At 36.4% G+C, this 21,982-nt stretch overlaps 1 protein-coding gene across 1 annotated transcript; it reads right to left on the bottom strand.

Annotated features, from left to right (window-relative positions):
• Nucleotides 1-2,014: 2,014 nt before the first annotated feature.
• On the bottom strand, nucleotides 2,015-21,905 carry LOC121410663 (cysteine-rich protein 2-binding protein-like). The gene is made up of 15 exons (XM_041602895.1): nucleotides 21,765-21,905; nucleotides 16,632-16,923; nucleotides 16,330-16,444; nucleotides 15,673-15,801; nucleotides 13,576-13,736; nucleotides 11,900-12,033; nucleotides 10,800-10,913; nucleotides 10,057-10,177; nucleotides 9,286-9,601; nucleotides 8,694-8,814; nucleotides 5,655-5,867; nucleotides 4,954-5,069; nucleotides 4,090-4,295; nucleotides 3,158-3,339; nucleotides 2,015-2,662 (listed from the first exon to the last, which is right to left on the bottom strand). The coding sequence occupies exons 1-15, from the start codon at nucleotides 21,795-21,797 to the stop codon at nucleotides 2,489-2,491; spliced, it is 2,427 nt and encodes an 808-aa protein (XP_041458829.1). The 5' UTR covers nucleotides 21,798-21,905; the 3' UTR covers nucleotides 2,015-2,488.
• Between the last annotated feature and the right edge of the window lie 77 nt (nucleotides 21,906-21,982).

Below are 21,982 nucleotides of genomic sequence, written 5' to 3'. Positions count from 1 at the left end.
TTGTTTCATTTTTTCATACATGTGTAAATGATGCGTCTCATTTATGACGAAATAAGTTGCAGTAATGCATAACAAGGCAAACGCCAAGCGTTGTCTCGCCTGCATATTGCAGTCATGAAGAGACTGCATGTCAAAACTATAGGTCACGTCATTAGTGGAACAAACAGATAAGGTCATGCCATTAGTGGAACAAACAGATGCAAAAAGCATCCGAACATACAGTACCAGTCAGATATCTTTAATACCTGTTTCGAAGCTATAGAAAGTGCCAGTCATGAAAGTTCACTGACCTTTAACCTTAATCAAATTCAACTCACATTCGAACTTGACCTGCACCTTCAAAAGATGCACCTCTTGTATGAATTTGGCACTCCTACCTCGAAGATATAGAAAGTTATTGTGTGTACACAGCACTGTGCCAGTAATGGAAAGTTCATTGACCTTTGACCTTATTCAAATTAGGCTCACATTTGAACTTGACCTGCACCTTCAAGAGATGGACCTCTGTTATGAATTTGGCAATCTCACCTCGAAGCTATAGAAAGTTATTGGGTGTACAACACAGCACAGTGCCAGTCATGGCAAGTTCATTGACCTTTGACCTTATTCAAATTCGACTCATATTCAAACTTGAACTGTGCCTTCAGGAGATGGACCTCTGGCATGAATTTGGTGATCCCACCTCGAAGATATAGAAAGTTATTATGTGTACAACATAGCAGTGCCAGTTATGGAAAAGTTCATTGACCTTTCACCTTATTCGAATTCAACTCATATTCAAACTTGACCTGTGCCTTTAGGAGATGGACCTTTGGTATGAATTTGGTGATCCCACCTCGAAGCTATAGAAAGTTATTGGGTGTACAACACAATTGTGCCAATCATGGAAAGTTCATTGACTTTTGACCTTATTCAAATTCGACTCATATTCGAACTTGACCTGTGCCTTCAGGAGATGGACCTCTGGTATGATTCGATGATCCCACCTCGAAGCTATAGAAAGTTATTGGGTGTACAACACAATTGTTGACGACGACGCCGCTGACACCGAGGCCAGAAATAGTGATACCTATGTCTCGCTCTGCTACGCAGGCGAGACAGTGAATGCACTTTCTGGTACATGTGTAAATGTGTACCGTAAATGATGCGTCTCATTTATGATGAAATAAGTTGCAGTAATGCATAATAAATGCACCAACAAACAATGTTCGTTGGTGCACTTAATCAGTTGTCAATCTACCTGTTTTAGTTCTTGGTAGAAAATATTTGAATAAACCTAATTTTATAACAAAAAATTCCATTTTGGGCGGTCTCTAGCACAACCCCTGGCCTCATTCCAACTCTTCAATCCATTGGTATTTCTCTCCTTCTCAACAGTTCTCTGCCATGTTCTTTTAGGTCTATCCCTTTTTTCGTTTTCCTTCTGGGTGAAAGTTATACCCAAATTAATACATGACTGATACATATTCTTGTGCAAAATGGGGTAGACCAGTTTTTGCCAAATGTACAGTGGAAGCTAATTTCATATAACCCTTATCAAATATTGACAAAATATGAACTTTCCATTCATATACTTTAGAGGGCTCTCTTGGAAAACAGGTTTCCTGCACTGAAGAGACCACCTTGATTAAAGGAAAAATAAACAAATATATAAATATCAGGATGCTAAACTTCAAATTAATTGTTAATCTGATTTAACACCCAAGAACAGGTTGATATTTCATAAACTGTAAGTTACATGTGACTTTAAAAACAATTACCATATGTAATGAGAGAGCCAATGATAGTATATATCCACCATTTCTTTAGTATTTTATTACATGAAAGTGATATCAGAGGAGAAATGCACATCAACTGATGAAAATGAGGGGAATCAAAAGAAAAAGTGGGGATGAGACACTGTCAGCTCACTCATTGCACATTAATGATAATATACATAAACAACTGTTTCTTCAAGGTAATGCATAACCTTGCTAAGCTATTTTCATCATATTCAATGAAATCTTTAATTTTATTTTGCCTGAATTAAATTAACTACAGGTTTGTTTTCAAATCAGCTTGGAGTAGCTCTCTAAATTATACATAGATTACATGCTAATTTACTCAATCATATATTCATGTGATGGCACTCTCAGACTATAAAGCATTTTTATTACCATAATAGGAATGCCATGATGGAATCTGCCTTAGTAGTGGTTCTACTATGGTTCTACTTCAGCCAAAACATGATTCATTGGTGTAGTAATCTCGGCATTCACAATCTACAAACAAAGTGGCTTGTCTGGGCTGCCAGTAGAGGGATACTCTCAATCCACTCTATTTCTTGTTGGTGGTTAACTCGGCTTTATATACCAAAGTCAGAGTTGTTTACTGTCTTTGTGTTATCTCTTTGTTTGAACCTCTCCGTTTGCTACACTTCACAGAATACACATGTAGTCCTTATCAACACAATCCAATGGGTTAACCGGCTCCATGATTCACCTTGGTGCTATCTCCTCAGCCTTAGGAAGAAAGCATGTCTACATTCCTGACTATCCTCAGGGTAATATTTATCATAAAAGTCCAAAAAGAGTTCTTCCTGCTTGAATCCAAACTTCTGATAGAGCAACATGGCGTGGTTACTGGCCGATACATGCAGTGTCACATCTTTGCCCATACAAGTCTATACAACAGAATGAGTAGTATAAAGAAAAAAAGAAATGGTATCAATACAGAGAATAATTCTTAAGTTTTTATTTATTTCCACAATAACAGCAACAATTGGGTTTGACATTTCAAAATTATAGATTACAACAAACAATAGAATTTACCTCTTTCAAATGAATCATTTCAGCACAAATATTAAGAGAATGTAGATTAAAAAAACAACCAACAAACGAGTATCTTTACTGCTGAAATGTGGAGGATACCTTGAATAAGCATTGCTTTCGAGGGAGGAATATTTCATCTATCATGTGGTATTACATTTATTGGTGATTAAGACATTGTAAAAGCAACTACTTGACAACAGACCTAAGGGTAGCTTCCATGTAGTGCACTGTCATTGAAAATTTGATCTTTGCCAATGGGATTCTAGGACATTAACTTATGGAGTTTGTAAGAGAACATGTCTGATAAAAAGCTTCATAAAATAAGCCTCACCTCCCACAACACTTACTTGAATAAGATGGTAGACCATGAAAGTACCAATGCCTGCATTTCTCCATTCTGGATGGACAAATAGAAATGATATGTAGGCTTCGTTGTATTTGACATCAGGAACCATGAACCCAAAACCAATCACAACCTTACGATAAAGAACTACCACACTGAAGTCGGGATAATGAAGGCATTCCGATACTGGAAAAAATCAATTAACAAAATTAATATAAATGTACATGGATAAATGAATTAACTCGGTTGTAATTCAATTTTTTTCATTAGTTAAGAACCTTCTTATTGATGACATTACTACATGTTATAACCTCCAATCATTTTTTGTGTTTTTCAAATATACATAAAAATTTACTGTAAAGATGAAAATGTGGAATATATTAAGATGGGGTAGCTACACAGACATGTGTTACAAATGAAATGTTAATATGGTGAAACTGAAAAACAAAAATTAGCTAGCAGTTATGATGATGAATATCATTTCCACTCCCAAATGCTTGAAGCTTGTTAATATTACATTCAAGTTGTATTTTCTATTTTTTTTTACACTGCTAATGTATTAATAAATCAATGAACATTAAATTGTAAATATCTTGAAAAGATCATTGTTAAACCTTAGCTTTCCTACAGTCAAATTTACAATAACAATCATCTTTCTGAACTAGAGAGGCATGCATGAAAGGGTGAAAGAAGGCAATATTCTCGTTGACTTTTTCATAAAGATTACTTTATGTAAAATGGGTCCACGAAAAAAAGTTTATTTAAATCAAATAGAAAAACCAAACAAGCCAAAATGATAAATTTTCTTCAAAATCAAATATAAATAAGAAAGTTCACAAATTTTCTTATTTCATTTCTTTTTCATAAAATGATTTTCTGTTGAAATAAACTTTTTGTTGATGTTAAGTTGCCCCTTATTAAGCTGTGTAGACTTACAGTCAATGCCTGGCCAGAAGAACTCTCGGCAGAGAGCGTTGATGGAGGGGATGTGCTGAGGGCGAACATAGCAGTAGTCGATCGGTGCAACAGGAGGTGCCTGAAATGATGGATCTACTCTGCGATGGTGCTCCACAATCTCCTGGAGTAGACAGAGCTTGAGAGGTTTGGACTCTGCATCGCGCCGTATGAAAGGCTTCAGAACCCTATCAATTGTAATCACTCCATTGTTATATCACATAATATCACACATTCTTAAATGCACACTCAAAAGCCTCAAAACTGTCCTAAGTACTTTAAGTTATAGCACAAATACTGTATACCAAGCAGGCTGGTCAAATCATTTTTTTTTTCAAATTAGAAATAACTGAAGAATGATTAGAAAAAAGCAAAGAAAGTCCTGAGTAACTTTACAAACAGTTTAATGGACATGGGACACTCATCAGGTTTAAAAGACAAAAGATGTGAAGAGTTTGGACCACACAAAATACTATGCATTAGCAGGGTGGTATTTCATCTAACTGCTTGTTATTATGCATGAGTTTATGAATGACTGCATTATCAGTGCCAAATCAGATTCTCAGTAATTTTTATTCCAATAAACTCAAGATGAAATCCAATCTTTGTAGAATAACATCCTTATTTTAAGATGGACCTGAATGCCAAGTTTATAATTTGTCAATATATGATCATGATTATAGGATATTCACTCCCACTATGTTGAAATATGATACCAAAATCATATCCAATCTTTAAGCTGCAAGAAATGAGACGAGTGAATGTTTGTTAATTATCAGATGAATTACAGATTGGGATTGAATAACAGACATACTCATGAAAATATTAGTTGGATTGTTATCTTACCTAGCTGTATATGGACTGACGATACTTTGCATCATAGCAGACTCATTGCAACCAACAAGTCGGGCTTTGAAGGAAGTCTGAGTCTGATGGACTGTTGGAGCAGAGTAGTGAGACATCTGAAGAAATCATAAAAAGACAAATGTGCCAAATGAAAAAAGAGAGCTAAAATGCCAAAGGTAGCTGAAAAAAGCATTTTGTCCAAATCCTAAGATTTGAAAATCGATCAATAAAGAAAAGTTTAATACTGCAACCACATGATACAATTACTTAAAATCTGTGGAAGTTTGGTTTCAGGTTGTCTAACCTCCAAGCAGTGAATCCTGAAAACTGCCTATCTGCAGGTGAAAGTATTGGCATCATGACAGAATGGTTCGCAATCAATAACAAAATGACAGAGACTGACCAAAATGCTTGTTGCATCAACTTTTTTTAAAGTCAAAACACTGACTAGTAACACATAATTTTTCAACTTTTCCAATTTGCAATTGATCACAACCTTTGTGATAGAGAGACCTATCACAGTTCTGAACAATGTCATCTATGTAATTATACTCTAAATGATAAAAATACCAGTTTGAGCCACATCCTTCCTTTGAGATACTGGTTAGTCTACATTACTCACATTAACTAGAAGCTCACAGAATGGAGACTGAAAGCAATACAAAATATACAGATTCAGAAGATAAAGTTTAGTTTCCTACCTGAAACCGATCTAGAATCCTGTAATCTCCTTCTTGTTGACCCGATGACACATACTGCATCCCCACACCCTGGGGATTGACCCCTCCCCTACATGGACTCTGGGTAAAGACGGACCGTGCCATCTTGGACGGTGTCATGTGACACCGATGTTGTAACATCTGCTGCAAGGAGGCATCAAGGTCAAAAAGTGGCTGACCCCTTGCTCGTTTCTCCTGAAAAAAGTTAAACAAGATGTACACGCTATAGAGGATATAATCTCAAAGCTAATGTGTCACAACCACATTCACGATTATCAGCCTGAGTACTGCCCATGAAGTTCACCGATATTACCCAAAATGCAACAATTTGTTCACATAGTATTATACTTTACCCACTAGAATGATAACAAATTTGTTAACTTTACTCTTCACAATGTCAATTCCACAAACTTGGTGTCAAGGAACAAAGTGATCAATGTCCGCATATTCCCATTTTGAAATAGCTGAAAAGTTATACCATACTTCACAATAAATTTTCATTTTATAATAATAATAATAATGCAACTTATAAAGCGCTAAATCCACTCTGTAGATAACTCAAGTCACATACAGAGTAATGAAATAAAAAAAGAAAGGTTTTGAGAAGGATTCTTTGAAATTCAACATAGATGTATACATCACAGATATATCAAGACTTATCAACAGTGCAGGAGCCTATAAGATGACCCCACTGTTTAATTCATCTCCTTGAAGGACAGTCTCTTTTAACACATACAGTGTATAACAGACTTTATAAAAAAATAATTGATAACTTGATCAGCGCAGGCTTCATCCAGAATTTCAACCTAAAATAAAATACCAATAAAAGTTTTAAGTAACAAGGCAAAAGCAATTTTGTGTCTCGCCCACTTATGAAAATAACCAGAAATATTGTGATTTGTGAGGGCACGCAAGAGAATTACATCGAAACTTAATTGTGAAATGACTGGGATGGAATAACACTTGTCATAAAAGCCTTGCACGTAAGATTTAATGTTGACCTGAAAATGACCTTTGACCTTACCATGTGACCTCCAACTGCAGCATAACATGCAGGTCCCCCAAGTCCATCTACCATCCAAGTTTGGTTGAAAAGCAATATACGGTTGCAGAGTTAGGTGTCATAAGAGAGTCTTGCATGTAAACTTCAACGTTGACTTGAAAATGACCTTTGACCTTACCATGTGACCTCAGACTGCAGAATAACATGCAGGTCCCCTAAGTCCATCTACCATCCAAGTTTGGTTGAAAAGCAATATACGGTTGCAGAGTTAGGTGTCATAAGAGAGTCTTGCATGTAAACTTCAACTTTGACCTGAAAATGACCTTTGACCTTACCATGTGACCTCAGACTGCAGAATAACATGCAGGTCCCCTAAGTCCATCTACCATCCAAGTTTGGTTGAAAAGTGACTTACAGTTGCGGAGTTTGGTGTCAAAAGAGAGTCTTGCATGTAAATTTTAACGTTGACCTGAAAATGACCTTTGACCTGATCATGTGACCTCCGACTGAAGCATAACATGCAGGTCCCCTAAGTCCATCTACCATCTAAGTTTGGTTGAAAAGTGACTTACAGTTGCAGAGTTAGGTGTCATAAGAGAGTCTTCATTTAAACTTTAACGTTGACCTCAAAATGACCTTTGACCTAACGATGTGACCTCCAACTGCAGCATAACATGCAGGTCCCCCAAGTCCATCTACCATCCAAGTTTGGTTGAAAAGCAATATACGGTTGCAGAGTTAGGTGTCATAAGAGAGTCTTGCATGTAAACTTCAACGTTGACTTGAAAATGACCTTTGACCTTACCATGTGACCTCAGACTGCAGAATAACATGCAGGTCCCCTAAGTCCATCTACCATCCAAGTTTGGTTGAAAAGCAATATACGGTTGCAGAGTTAGGTGTCATAAGAGAGTCTTGCATGTAAACTTCAACTTTGACCTGAAAATGACCTTTGACCTTACCATGTGACCTCAGACTGCAGCATAACATGCAGGTCCCCCAAGTCCATCTACCATCCAAGTTTGGTTGAAAAGTGACTTACAGTTGCGGAGTTTGGTGTCAAAAGAGAGTCTTGCATGTAAATTTTAACGTTGACCTGAAAATGACCTTTGACCTGATCATGTGACCTCCGACTGAAGCATAACATGCAGGTCCCCTAAGTCCATCTACCATCTAAGTTTGGTTGAAACGTGACTTACGGTTGCAGAGTTAGGTGTCATAAGAGAGTCTGGCATGTAACTTTAACATTGACCTGAAAATGACCTTTGACCTTACCATGTGACCTCCGACTGCAGCATAACATGCAGGTCCCCCAAGTCCATCTGCCATCCAAGTTTGGTTGAAAAACGACTTACGGTTGTGGAGTTAGGTGTCATAAGAGAGTCTTGCATGTAAACTTCAATGTTGACCTGAAAATGACCTTTGACCTTACCATGTGACCTCAGACTGCAGCATAACATGCAGGTCCCCCAAGTCCATCTACCATCCAAGTTTGGTTGAAAAGCGACTTACGGTTGTGGAGTTATGTGTCATTACAGGTTTGTGACGGACGGACGACATTTGGATCCCTAAGTCTCGCCTTCACCTCTGGTGGGCGAGACAATAAAATACTAATAAAAGTTTTAAGCAATAAATGTATCCTTCATCAAATAAACTAGTTCAAAGTCAAATGACCATGCATATTTCCACAATTGACATTAAACCATGTTTTACTCAAAATCTACAGCAAGTCAAAGTGCAAGCTAAAATCCTTTGCAGAAAATTTGTCCATCAAAACAGCTAATAAAACAGAGCCATTTGAATACAAAGTTACAATATTCAATGCTTTACCAGGGTCCAAATGCATAAAATCAACTTTGTCATCATGGCTAGTTCCATGGTGAAATGGCTCAGCAGCCAGTAGTAATTAAATAACTTAATGGTAGAAAATCATCAAGGTAAATTTACCATTATAATAGTTTTGATGCATTAGCTACTAGATAAGACAAGCAAACGGATAGGTGACATTGATGACTTACCTGCCTAATAAGAAGCTTTCTCCTTAGTCTCCTAGCAACTGGATCTGCATCTACTGCATCAGAACATGATTCTAAGAGTTTCAGAAGCTGTCTTTCCTCATACACACTCATTGGAAGAAACCTGATAAAGAAGATGTATACTTTCATATCTTCATACTCAACACTTTTAATAAAGAAGGACAATGTTGTATACTAAATGTATAATAACTGAAGAAGGTATTTAAGGCAGATATGATATATACTTTTTGTTCACAAATAATATTTGTATGGATTATACTAGAAATCAAGATTACTGGTAAGAACAATGTTTCAACACAACCATGCAGATGATATATTTTGGATTGAAGGAGTTAATATATTTGATTGAGCAAAAATAAGGCTCCTAAATAATTATCGAATAATTCAATTGCAAGACAGCGAGTGTGGTCGTTTATAATCACGTGGTATTTTCAAAAGCATAACAAATATCAAATGAAGTAGAAAATATAAGAACAAATTACTGGATCCATTTTAAATTGAATACTTAGTCCTCATAATGTTAACCTGTCAAGCAATGATGAAATATTCTGCTCAATATCACATTTATGCTTACTTTGGTTTAAATGAGTCTTCTTCCTCCTCCTCTGCTGCATCCTTGCCCTTAATCTCAGTTTGACCTTTGACCCTATGTTTTCTTGACTTGTTCTCTTTGCCACTGTTTGCCGAACTATCCAGAGATCTGAGAGATCCTGCAAAAGATGGGGCTTCACTAAAACCTTCCATCAGAGAATCTTGAGAGGACTCGTTGCTAATTTGCCGACTCACGATGATGGGCGGGGGTGGTGTTGATAGGTCAGATAGGCCTTTGCTCCCACCAAGACATAGTGCATCTTCCTCATCACCAGCCATCAGCATGACGGGAAGGTTAACTGTTGTAAAAAGAAAAGGTGTTAAAGCTGAATTGGTAAGTTTCAATGTAAATTTTTTAACATAATTTTTTTTCAGTCTTAATTAAAAAAAAATGCATTTCTTCCCCTCACAGGGGGAAAGTCCATCTAGATATATGCATTATAATATCACTGCCATTACAAAATCATAAATTACAACTTTCTTCTAAAATTTTCAAATAATGAACTCTGTGAGCTTGTGCAATTTCATAGCTCCTCACGTGTGATGCCACAAAATAAAATAGAGTTAAGATATCCAATATATTATCATTTATTGATTGACTTTTACCAATCCTAACATGAATATGTTTCTTTTATTTTTCTCCTATTATCAAAATCAAATTGACAGCAGGGTGAATATACCCTTTAAATAAATATTGAGTGCATCTTGTCAGGATTGGAAAGTTTGCAGAACTGGAAAAGCATAATGTTGCTACCTTCTGGTGTAAGATCACTCTCGTTGAGGAGGTTAGATGTGAATGAATCTGAACTATTATCTCCTCCAAGAAGGCTAAGAATTGATGGGGAATCGGGTACTGCAGTCGGCTGACCCAGATTCTGCACATCAGAACAAAACAAATTATATCAAGTTTAATTCTAAACAACTGCAATGCTATTTTATGATCACACTTTCTTTGTAATGAGTTTCATTAGCAAAACAAACAATACTGCAATCTATGATAACTTTTCAATAGAAGCTATTTGCAGACATATAATTATCGGATTAAAGATCCTGACAGAAACTATTCAAACTAGATGTTCAGATAATGTCTATTTCATGATTGTCATTGGTGTAGCATTTCCTTATCCAGCATAGTGAATGTTCAAAGAAGTCTGAATATGGTGCATAATCAAAGACCTGAAAATCATCTATTAGGAGCACTTTTATTGCAGAAACTATCTTTTAAAGCCTGAAAAGGCATTCATGTGTATTATTTGTCAAGTACCCCCATCATACTTCAAATTATGATAAGGAAAGAGCTGTATCAGGTAATCATTCAGTGAAAGAAAAGCAATGAAAAGCAATTTTACAATTACTACAGTATATCAACTGCTTTGCATTTCACAATATAAGGTATGTACCATAATCAAACACAGGGGAAAATGTGATTCCAGTGGGGTTAAAATACTTTGTCTTCAGTCTATTCTATGTAATATATACAAATCTAAAACAATTTACCTCACTCCCGGTAAAGCTATCTAGACTACTCTCATCGTCCTTGCTGTCTTTCTGATGTTTCTTCTTATATTCCTCTTCTGAAGCTTGCTTTGCTCGTCGAATATCCTTAGCTTCCTATTTTAAAAAAATGTTTCTAATACTTATAAATCAATGAGAAAATGAAATAGGCATACTTGTGGTGAAAACTTAAAGGTCAAGTCCACTCCAACTATTAGTTGATTTGAATAAATAGAGAAAAATCAAACTAGCAATACACTGAAAATTTCATCAAAATCGGATGTAAAATAAGAAAGTTATGGCATTTTAAAGTTTCGCTTATTTTTCACAAAACAGTGATATGCACAACTCAGTGACATGCAAATGAGTCAGTTGATGATGTCCATCACTCACTATTTCTTTTGTTTTTATTGTTTGAATTATACAATATTTCATTTTTTACAGATTTGACCATAGGGACTGACTTTACTGAATCATTTAGTATTAAACAATGCTAATTCCACATGTTCAGGGAGGAATTAATCACTGTTTCACTTGACAATGTGGAGATAATTAGAATATTTCATACAATAAAATACAAAAGAAATAGTGAGTGGATGACGTCATCACTCTCCTCATTTGCATACCGACCAGGATGTGCATATAACTGTTTTGTGAAATTAAGTGAAACTTTAAAATGTCCTAACTTTCTTATTTTACATCCGATTTTGATGAAATTTTCAGTGCTGTGCTTGTTGGGTTTTTCTCTTTTTATTTATATCAATTTTTTGTTGCGGTGGACTTGTCCTTTAAGAGTAGAGGTTTATGGTTCATCATGTGGATCATCCTGAACAGGACGGTTTTGATTGTGGGATGGAGGGAAATTAAAATTAAATCTAAAGAGATGGAGTGGAAATTGTAAAGCATTAAACCAATAGATAAAGAAAGAAGAAATACAATTATAATTACTCAAAAAAATGTAAATGATTACAAAATTGATCAGTTACCTAATAATTGAGCCCAACCCTGAGCAATTCAGTACATCTCCTTATACTAAACATGCATGGGAATTACCATTCTAATTCCATTTATCAAATACAAATAGGATTTCCACACAAACAAACCTGTGTTCTTGATCGCTTTTCCTTGAGTTCTATTGCTGACTCTGCTGAAGTGCCCCTCTTTCGATTCCGCAAACCTTCGACTTTGATGGTAGGCTCGAACACCGTTCGCACTTTTCTCCCACCAATTTGTTTTGCTAGAAAAGAATCGACAATGAGATTGGCTGGTTATTCTTTTAAAAGGTAACAGAGAGAGAGAGTAACTATTGTAATCTTCCTCAGGACTTTTATACTGCACTGTACATGTAGCATTAGCAACTTAGCAATTGATTATATGATTGATTACTATGCTTTACTGCAAGTAATGATCAATTAATAAAGCAAAAATATCTGACCCAAGTTGTCACTGGACCCTAGATTGAATTGTTGAGGAAACTGTGTAGTTGGGAATGTTTATTATAATGGACCAAAGAATGAGTGAATGCTGTAAAATTTTGAATTCATCATAGTAATCAGAAATGAGATCTGTTAGTTGTGAGCATTGGACATAGAAATGCATTTATAGGACTACACATAATTGTTCAGCCTAAACATTTCTGTATAAATTTCTTTTCATTTGAATGATAGGGTATCCAAAGACTCTTAGTGCGTCCGAGGAAAAAAAAAGATTCCCATGTCTTTTTTCCTTTAAAGGAAAATTATGATACATGTATTTTATTTACATCATCATATAATTCATATATTCCTCTATTCTGATAACTAATATGGGACAAACACTTAATGAATTAATAAGTAAGACGAGTTTGTAAAAATCAGGTTTTTAATACGCAGAAAACTTGGACAAGATTGGTTCATGATATAATGACCGTGCTTATTCAACGATTGGCTCATTAGCATTTCTTTGTATTCTTCAACTTTCTCTCACTGATCCCTGAAATGAGTGGATTCAGATTTGCATGCGAGTTTCTGCGCAAATCATTTCTGATAGGCCTCAATATTTATTGTTTGTAATCTGCCATGAACGATTTGCTTAGCTGTTGGTCTCAAATTAAAGATAAGATCCCTTCTTACCAGAAGTATCAAATTTATAGTAAAAACATTATTTATATAATTGTTAAATCAATCTTAGAATACAGGTTTCCTTTTTTGTCGGATGAACTGTATATAACATGTTATTCTCCTCAATAACACAAAAAGAATTTAAAGACACAATTATTGTTTTCAATTTACCACAACAGGTGTTCCCTTTCGCAGGAACAGGGTTCCCAGTTTTTCAAGAAAACAAAATTCCCAGATTTTTCCCTAATGATGTTATTCAAACCCACTCCCAGTTTTTGCATGTTTTCTAAGTTGTTGCAGTGAATTACATGTCTTTGCAGTATAAAAACAAAAATGCAGAACTATTATACAGGCATGTAATGGCCTCCCACCTCCCCATACAGCCATCCACCATAACCCGCAACAACCATAACCGTTCATTTAATTGATGTTGTTTTGATATGCAACAATTACAGTCTGACTGACTACCATGCATGCTTTCGATATTTGCGCCGATCAAAATTCCCTGATTTTTCCCTCGTTGGAGGCATTTTTTTTCTGATTTGAGGTACTTTATTTATCAAATTCGCTGATTTTTTTCCTCACTGGAAAAAAAAAAGGAAAATAATTTTCCCTGATTTCATGGGAACCCTGGGGAGGGACATTAGAAATATTTAGGGAATTTGTGTGAGCAATCTTACCTTTTAATGAAGGTTCTTGTTTAAGGGTTGGAGGTTTGTTTTCAATCAATGTCCACCATCCTGTCTCATTGAACTCTGTAGCACCAGATCTGAAAAGCTGTTTGTTACCTACGGATAATACACCAGCAACTGTACCATGCCAAGTGGTTGTCTTGATTTTACTTCATGGGGGGGGAGGGGGAAATCAAAACAAAGTGATTTTTTACAATCATTTTGGGTAAAATTTAGAAAGTACTTATAAATTAAATTCATTGAATCACACATGCTGATCCTGAAGAAAGCTGAGTGATATTTTGATTTTATCGAAATTATGCGATATTGAAAAATATTGATTTGAGAGTGTTTTTATGATTTAATTGATATATCACCTAACATGATAGAACCAAAATACTGTCAATTATGAAATGTTAATCACTGTTAATTGACTTAAAATGGTTCTCTGTATTGTTTGAAACTAGGCCCGGTTTGAAAGTCCATTTTTGATGCACGTGTACACGGCGTGTTTTTCGGTCGTGTACACGTTGTAAACACTGAGTGAGAGTGAGTTACAGTATGTTTTCAGTGTTTCCTACATGTAGCCTAAGTCACGGTTTTAAAGCTTACCTGAGAAGTTAAAAGTATCAATCCATAAAAATTGGTGCAATTAAAAAGTTTACTCAGCTTAGCAGCGCATTAAATTAATAAAGAATGCAAAAGTAAATCAGTGCAGGGCCCTAGTTAGCGCCGACGTTCGTTGGATGCGCATTTTGCATACTGTACCTTACATGCATGCACAGATCGCTGCAGAATTAAGTGTAACTGAAGTTATCGATTGATTTTCATTATTTTATTGCCAATTTGAGGAGCGTGTGTTTGTAGGCTTGTAGCATATGTTTATGAGCGTATAACACGTAACTGGAGCAATGATCGCTGTCGCAATTGGTGATTCTCAAATTGGCTCTAAAAGTGATTGAAGAACGCTTTCGAGAGTTTCGTTAGGTGTTACACACTCATACACATGTGCTACAAGCCTACAAACACACGCTCCTCAAATGGCAATAAAATAATGAAAATCAATCGATAACTTCAGTTACACTCAATTCTGCAGCAATCTGTGCATGTATGTACGGTACAGTATGCAAAATGCGCATCCAACGAACGTCGGCGCTATCTAGGGTCCTGCACTGACCGGAGCATACCCATTTCGTGTGGTACAAAAACTTGAGTCTCCAGAATAAATGTGGATTAAATCAGCGATTTTGGAAGTAAACTCACTCTAGGTTAATTGAAATATATTGACATATTAGTGATTAAAACATGTGCAGTGTCTTAGAACTAAGAATTAATGTGAGGCTGTGAGCTTGTTCACTGACTTTACAGTCCCACGCAAGCTTTATGCAGATGCTACCGTGTACACGGTGATGGAATTTAGTACACATGCACTGACGTGACTGTGTGTGTACACGTGTACCCGAAACGGGCCTATTTGAAACCAACTAAAAAAATCTGGTAAGTTCATACTTAAATGCCCACATTTCCCTAACAGGCACCAATAATAATAATAATAATAATAATAGCCAACTTTTATAAAGCGCTTTTCCCAGAATGGCCCAAAGCGTGTTACAGCATATTATTACCCCGGTCATTGGATTCATCTCAATCAAGCTCCCTGGGGAGCATTCGTCGCAACATTATGGCGCTGGCAAAATCAAACATACAATATCTTTCGCATCCTACCGGGTACCCATTTAGCACCTGGGTCGAGAGTGGCAAAGTGTGGATTAACGCCTTGCCAAAGGACGCTAGGCTGAGGTGGGATTCGAACACACGACCCTCTGTTTACAAGGAGAGAGTCAGAACCACTACACCATGGCACTTCCACCAATGAAGCCTTACTTTCATTAACCCCTTCCGTCTTTTCACAGAATTGCAGTTCACAATGAACGTATATAATAAATTTTCAGGCTCTGCGATATATTGTGTTACAGGCAATAATCAACTAACATTAAAATCTAATGTTGACCAGCATTAAAAGCATATATAAACTAGAATATGTGAAAAGAAATGTTAAATATAACAGCCTCTTGAAGAATAAAGGAGGACAAAAATCCATCTTACTGTGCTCCAAAGATGAGGTTCCAGTGTAGAGAAATAAACTCACAGATGTCTTCCTTCCAGCGAAAAAATCCTCTCCTCCCACTCCTTCTTAGTGCTAAATTGTACAGAGACAGCATCACAACTTGTTGCCTGGGAACAAGGACAAACAAATGTCTTTGATTGTATAGACAGTAGTTATAGAATGCAAGTTATATCATTAATCAAGGTATACATTGTTTATACTAAACACACATGCACAAAAAATAATTCAACTAAGAATTCCCATCCTCGGTTCGTTGAAGAATTTTAGTATAATTTATAAATAAACAATAAATGATGCTTAAAACTATAACATCAAAAAGAAGTGTCATATTTTCCATTTTCTGACTACATCAGATAATTTAGCTCCACCTACTAGAACAAAAAAGTAGGACGACAAACCAGAATAGTTTCAATTTGATGTTGATATTTTTTATATTTCATTTTTATCTAGTCTCATTTCTACTTGATAACAAGTAAATGCATTAGGCCTATATCTCAGATTGCAAGTACAGTATTCATGTTAGCATCAGATATGGAATTTATGAAAATGAAATATCAATAAAAACCAGAAAAAATTATATCAATATAAAATTCATTGGGAGGTCATTATCCTCTATGCACTCTTATTAAACTTACCAAGTCAATCTCATTCTTTCCACTGTCTCATCTTCAGGCGCCATACATGTACTGCAATTCAGTTTGAAGAAAATGTCCCCTTCTAGAGTTGTAGGATTGCCAGTTTTGAAGCAAGCTATGAACAACAACACAAATGACAGAAATAAATCTCAGTATTATGTACTATGCTCTTCAAAAGGCTAAACACAAAATTGTGTACCTTTCCATAATAAAAAAAAATTAAGATGTTGTTCAGTATGTCTGTGACATGAAAATGCAAATAATAAAAAAAATTCAAATTTAAAACTTCCTCATTGACCTACCTAAATGAAAAGACTTCTTGCATTTTTCACAAGAGATCATCGGACCATCCCCTTTGCCTTCACAGTAACACTGATCCCCCAAGGACTCGTCCTCTGTTACATCTACATTTTCCCTCATTTCTTCCTCCTCATGGATGATGGTCACATTAGAGGACTCTTCTTCTTCATCTTCTGCATCATGGTCATCCACTGTCTCCATGATAATGTCTTCATCCTGTGACTTAGCTTCCTCCCTATTTACTCCTGGGGATCTGGTATCCATGGAAACCACATCAATTTCATCATTTTCCCCCTGCACAAGGATGATAGAAAATATGTTCATTCACTTCAATTTTGAAATCTTTATAAAGTAGAAATATATTGCCAATCCCCCAAAATGGACAATTAGACATCAAATTAAAGCAGAAAATCAGAAGAACATAGTGGTGTTCCTCATTTATCATGGAGACAGATGAAAGTCAGTTAATTGATAGTTCTCTCTCTGAGTGCTTCGATCACGTAAATAACGGCAGCAAAATTGGTGATTGCCAATCCCCCAAAATGGACAATTAGACATCAAATTAAAGCAGAAAATCAGAAGAACATAGTGGTGTTCCTCATTTATCATGGAGACAGATGAAAGTCAGTTAATTGATAGTTCTCTCTCTGAGTGCTTCGATCACGTAAATAACGGCAGCAAAATTGGTGATTTTTAATGACGTGTATGCTGGTGCGAAAGACGTGATTTGTTATCCCACATCAAGCTCCACTTGCATGCAAAACCTGTTGGGATGGTATATTTTCTCCAAAGGTTACTGAATACATCAATCATGAAATGGAAGAAACCCAGAAGTTTATCTAGACTTAGATTTCAAAAGTGATGATTTTGAAGAAGAGATTGATGATGAAGAATCTAGCTCTAGTAAACTTTTATTTGATGAATTTTACCAGAAATAAAATGCCCTTTGATCATTTTTAGTTAAAATCATTGGGGGAGGGTTTGCCAAATATTACAAAGAGGTCTATTGTCTTTGCTTTGTTGACAAACGGATCAAGGGATCTACGGGAGATCGGTTCTGGTAAGAAACGTCTCATTTCTACCATTTATAGTGAAATAATTTTGGCCATAATTTTTATCCCTTTATACGCTTTAGGCGCCCAAGTGAAGGTTCATAGATAAATAAAATTAAACCCTACAAACCGATTTCACCCTCTAAAATCTAACTATGGATTTCCTAGGGAAATCCATCTTTGTGTACATGTGTCTCTTATACATATATGGACGCACTTGTTCACTGCAACCATCCTGCCTGTGGGGAATCTACAGGTAGGACTATGGTATGCCAATGCTGTACATAGCACACACTTTTGTGACCAAAATTACTCATTTCCATACAGTAGCAATTTGTATTTCATTAGTAACTTGGGAATAATTTTTGTATTCATCAGAGCGATCAAAAACTGGAATTTTGGGCATATTTTTGTGTACGCCCTCTATTGGTGGAAAGTAATATGGCAAGAAAATTTTCATTTTTCAATCTCTCTTAATTCAGAAAAAAAAATAATTTAAAGAATTAAATTTACATAACATGCATAAGAGCCAAGATATATGATGAATAGCTGTAATGAAAACTGTCAGTGTAAGAAAATCAAGCATTTGTCCCATAGAAAAAGAGAAAAGAAGCCAAACATTGCCACCCTTATTTCGCCACACATGGAGATGTAATTGAGAACAAGGTTATATCATAACCTTGTTCACTGAATGAGTGTATGGACGGGGGTTCAAGACTCCATGCAATGAAGAAATGTATGTCAAAATATTTAAAAAAACATCATCATGACATGGAGTCCTCTCAAGCCAAGGACGGTTCACTATGTAACGTTACCATACACAGCCTCAAGTCAAGCCAAGGCTCAATTTTCATTACAGGATACTTAGGCCTACACTGCTACGCCTACTGAGCCATACCACTTGTTCACTGCTACCACCCTGCCTGTAGGGAATCTACAGGTAGGTCTATGATATGCCAATGTTGTACAGAGCACACACTTTAAAAAAATCATTAAAATATCACTTATGTGACCAAAATTACTAATTTACATACAGTTGCAATTTATTTTACATTAGTAACTTGGGAATAATTTTTGTATTCACTAGAGCGCTCAAAAACTTGAATTTTGGGCATATTTTTGTGTACGCCCTCTATTGGTGGAAAGTAATATGGCAAGAAATTTTTCATTTTTTGATCTCTATTTTTAATTAAGAAAAAAATTATTTAAAGTGTCAAATTTAAATAAGAGCCAAGTTGTATGAATAATAGGTGTAATGGAAACTGTCAGTGTAAAAACATCAGGCATTTGCCCCAAACAAAAAGAGAAAATAAGCCAAACATTGCCACCCTTATTTTGCCACACATGGAGATATAACTGAGAACAAGGTTATATTATAACCTTGTTCATTGAATGAGTGAGCCATACCATGATTACACTTAAAGAGAAATGCCAGTAGTTGCAATAAACACTGATTTCATGAGAAAGTCTGCAAAACCAGGCTTAATTGTCAGTATATCATCGAGGATCTAGATCTGCTACAGTTACATAAACTGAACTTTGTGAAATCTTGAAATCTACGCCGAAAAATATTCACACTGAAGATCATCAACACAGATAGGCACACGTGGGACAGTGTATTATTATTGCTGGAATAAAGACCCAACGGAAGTGACCAAATCCGCGCTTATTTTGCTTATTTCTCAGCAATTACACAATTTCTTCCAGAATCCTTTGGCATGTATTTTTTATTCATACAAACAGACACTTGGGTGGTCATTATATTAAATTCTGTAAAAAGTCATTTTGAGATCGTTACCAATACTGGTACTGGAATTTATCTTTAATACAGGCAGAAAGATTTTCAATTTCAATCTTTCAAGTTTCAGCCTGTATTTCCTTCCCTTCTTCAAATTACACATGGTGAACCGTAAACCTTCTCCATGGTAATATTTACTTTTATCTTAATTTTGAGGTAATAATAATTAAGCTTGTAACCGATTTTGCAATCGGCAACCGATTCCATTCGATTTCACAACAATCGGCTATCACCTGCCGATCTTCGATCATGCCCCTTGAAGGAAAAAATCGGATATAAAAAATCGGCATATATCTATTTACAGTGAGGTCAGAACATATTTCAAGATTTTTCTATTTAGAGCTTGTTAACAATGGAATAGTTCGAACAATCAGATTCCTGGAATGTCAGAAAAGACTCGCAACAAGTTGACCTACTTATGACCTACCGGTAGCTGCGCTGACTGGTATGGTGGGAGTGGAACTTTAGATGAATGTATCTATAATACAAACAAGGAACATGTACTTGTACTGGGATTGTCATTTATCCCGCCCATGAGTGCACACAAAGGCCAATAGCAATGAAGTTTGAGAGCTGTGTGTGACCGCATGGGTGCATAAATATTACATGCATTATGTATGCTAGTGCTTATGGTGATAAATCCCGCCCATGAGTGCACACAATGGCCAATAGCAATGGAGTTTGAGAGCTGTGTGTGACTGCATGGGTGTATGACTGCATGAATATGTTGTACGCATTATGTATGCTAGTGCTGACAAATCCCGCCCATGAGGTGTATACAATGGACGAATAGCAAGGGAGTTTGAGAGTTGTGTGTGACCGCATGGGTGCAAGAATAAAACATGCATTATGTATGCTAGTGCTTATACTGATAAATCCCGCCCACGAGTGCCCACAATGGCCAATAGCAATGGAGTTTGAGAACTCTGTGACCGCATGGGTGCATGAATATTACATGCATTATGTATGCTAGTGCTAAATGCTGATAAATCCCGCCCATGAGTGCACACAATGGCCAATAGCAACGGAGTTTGAGAGCTGTGTGTGACCGCATGGGTGCATGAATGTGTTGTACGTATTATGTATGCTAGTGCTTTCGCTGATAAATCCCACCCATGAGTGTGTATACAATGGACGAATAGCAAGGGAGTTTGAGAAAAGTGTATGATTGAATGTTGTGTTGTATATATGCTAATAGGTCCATGATGCTAGTGATTGCCCTGCTTAAATCCCGCCCATAAGTGACACACAACCAAGGGACGAATAATTGCAAGGGAATTTGAGAGCTGTGTGTGCATGGATGAGTTGCGTGTTGTACGTATTATGTAAGCCATACTTGCCCTGATCTTATCATTAATCCAGCTAGTGAGCTAATTCAAAGAATAGCACCGTCAATCAAACCCACCACGTGCACATGCCAAAAGGTAAAGTAAAGAATTCTGCGCTAGCCCGTTCATGTCTGGGCGGTACCAGTTTTCGGCTCTGCCCCAAAACTATCTTGTATTGTGTGCTTGCGCGCATTTGGTAATTCACTGATATTGTTGAGAGGGTGGGTATACAGAAAGATCGATACTGAGGCGTGACTTAACTTTTTCGAGGACTGTTTCGGAGAAATGATATACAAGTAAGCTATTTTCACAAAATGGGTGTACTTTGGAATGGTTTTTGGGCGTGGCTGTAATCATATATTATAATGAGCGAACTGAGCTGAGCTCAGCTTAAAAAGATGTCCCGCCGATCGTTCATTGACCTGTGATCTATGAGAATTATTTTCCTTTGCTGGAAGATGCGTCATTCGGTTAATCACTCATTTTGTTGTAAAGCAGTAACACCTCAAAACCCTTTTAAAACATGTTCCAAATGATCGCGCATGTCGGCGACTTCCATTCCTAAACATTCGTCTTTGTGACTTTGTCAAGAAGATGCGCGCGACCGAGAACAAAAGTTTTATGTATTCCTTTATTTTTAAACTCCGCCGATTCGATTTTCGATTCGATTTTAGAAGCTTAACTGCCGATCCGATTTTCGATCTGATTTTTGATCCGATTTACAACATAATTTTGAGGTAATAATAATCTAACTTAGCTAACGTTAGACTTGGTCACAGAGTCCAGTCCCACATATTGCAATTCATGTTCCTGTTGGCTGTTGCTTGGTGTTGAAAATGAAACATGATTAAAAATACGATCAGACTAACGTTAGTCTACATTCATTAACATTTTGATTTCCTGACCCGTTGCCGCCACTCCTAGCTACCAACTTCATGAATATCATTATGTCATTACCTGATCAGCTTCACTTGAAGTTACACCTGACATCGCTTAATTGTTCAAATGTTTCAGATCGATTGGTCAGTCAGTGGTATGGTACTAAGGGCCTAGGGCATATTGGCCGCTGCGCTGCGCGCCCGCGTCGCGGTATGTGCGGCCGCCGTTCGGCCAGCTGTACTGTAAAGTTAGAAAAAAAAACTAATATTGGAAGATTAGGTTTAGAAAAACATGCC

Source organism: Lytechinus variegatus, chromosome 3 (genome assembly GCF_018143015.1).
Source record: "Lytechinus variegatus isolate NC3 chromosome 3, Lvar_3.0, whole genome shotgun sequence".
In the NCBI taxonomy this organism is placed as follows: Eukaryota; Metazoa; Echinodermata; class Echinoidea; order Temnopleuroida; family Toxopneustidae; genus Lytechinus; species Lytechinus variegatus.
Note: the sequence above shows the minus strand (reverse complement) of the source record. Positions and strands in the feature narration are given on the sequence as shown.

Excerpts from the sequence above, each read along its gene's own strand:
- LOC121410663 (XM_041602895.1), bottom strand. The coding sequence starts at position 21,797 with ATGTCAGGTGTAACTTCAAGTGAAGCTGATCAG. Across the intron at positions 5,868-8,693 it reads GAAAGCTTCTTATTAGGCAG|GAGAAACGAGCAAGGGGTCA; the intron begins GTAAGTCATCAA and ends AACTTTTTTCAG. Across the intron at positions 2,663-3,157 it reads TGGTCTACCATCTTATTCAA|ACTTGTATGGGCAAAGATGT; the intron begins GTAAGTGTTGTG and ends TCTGTTGTATAG.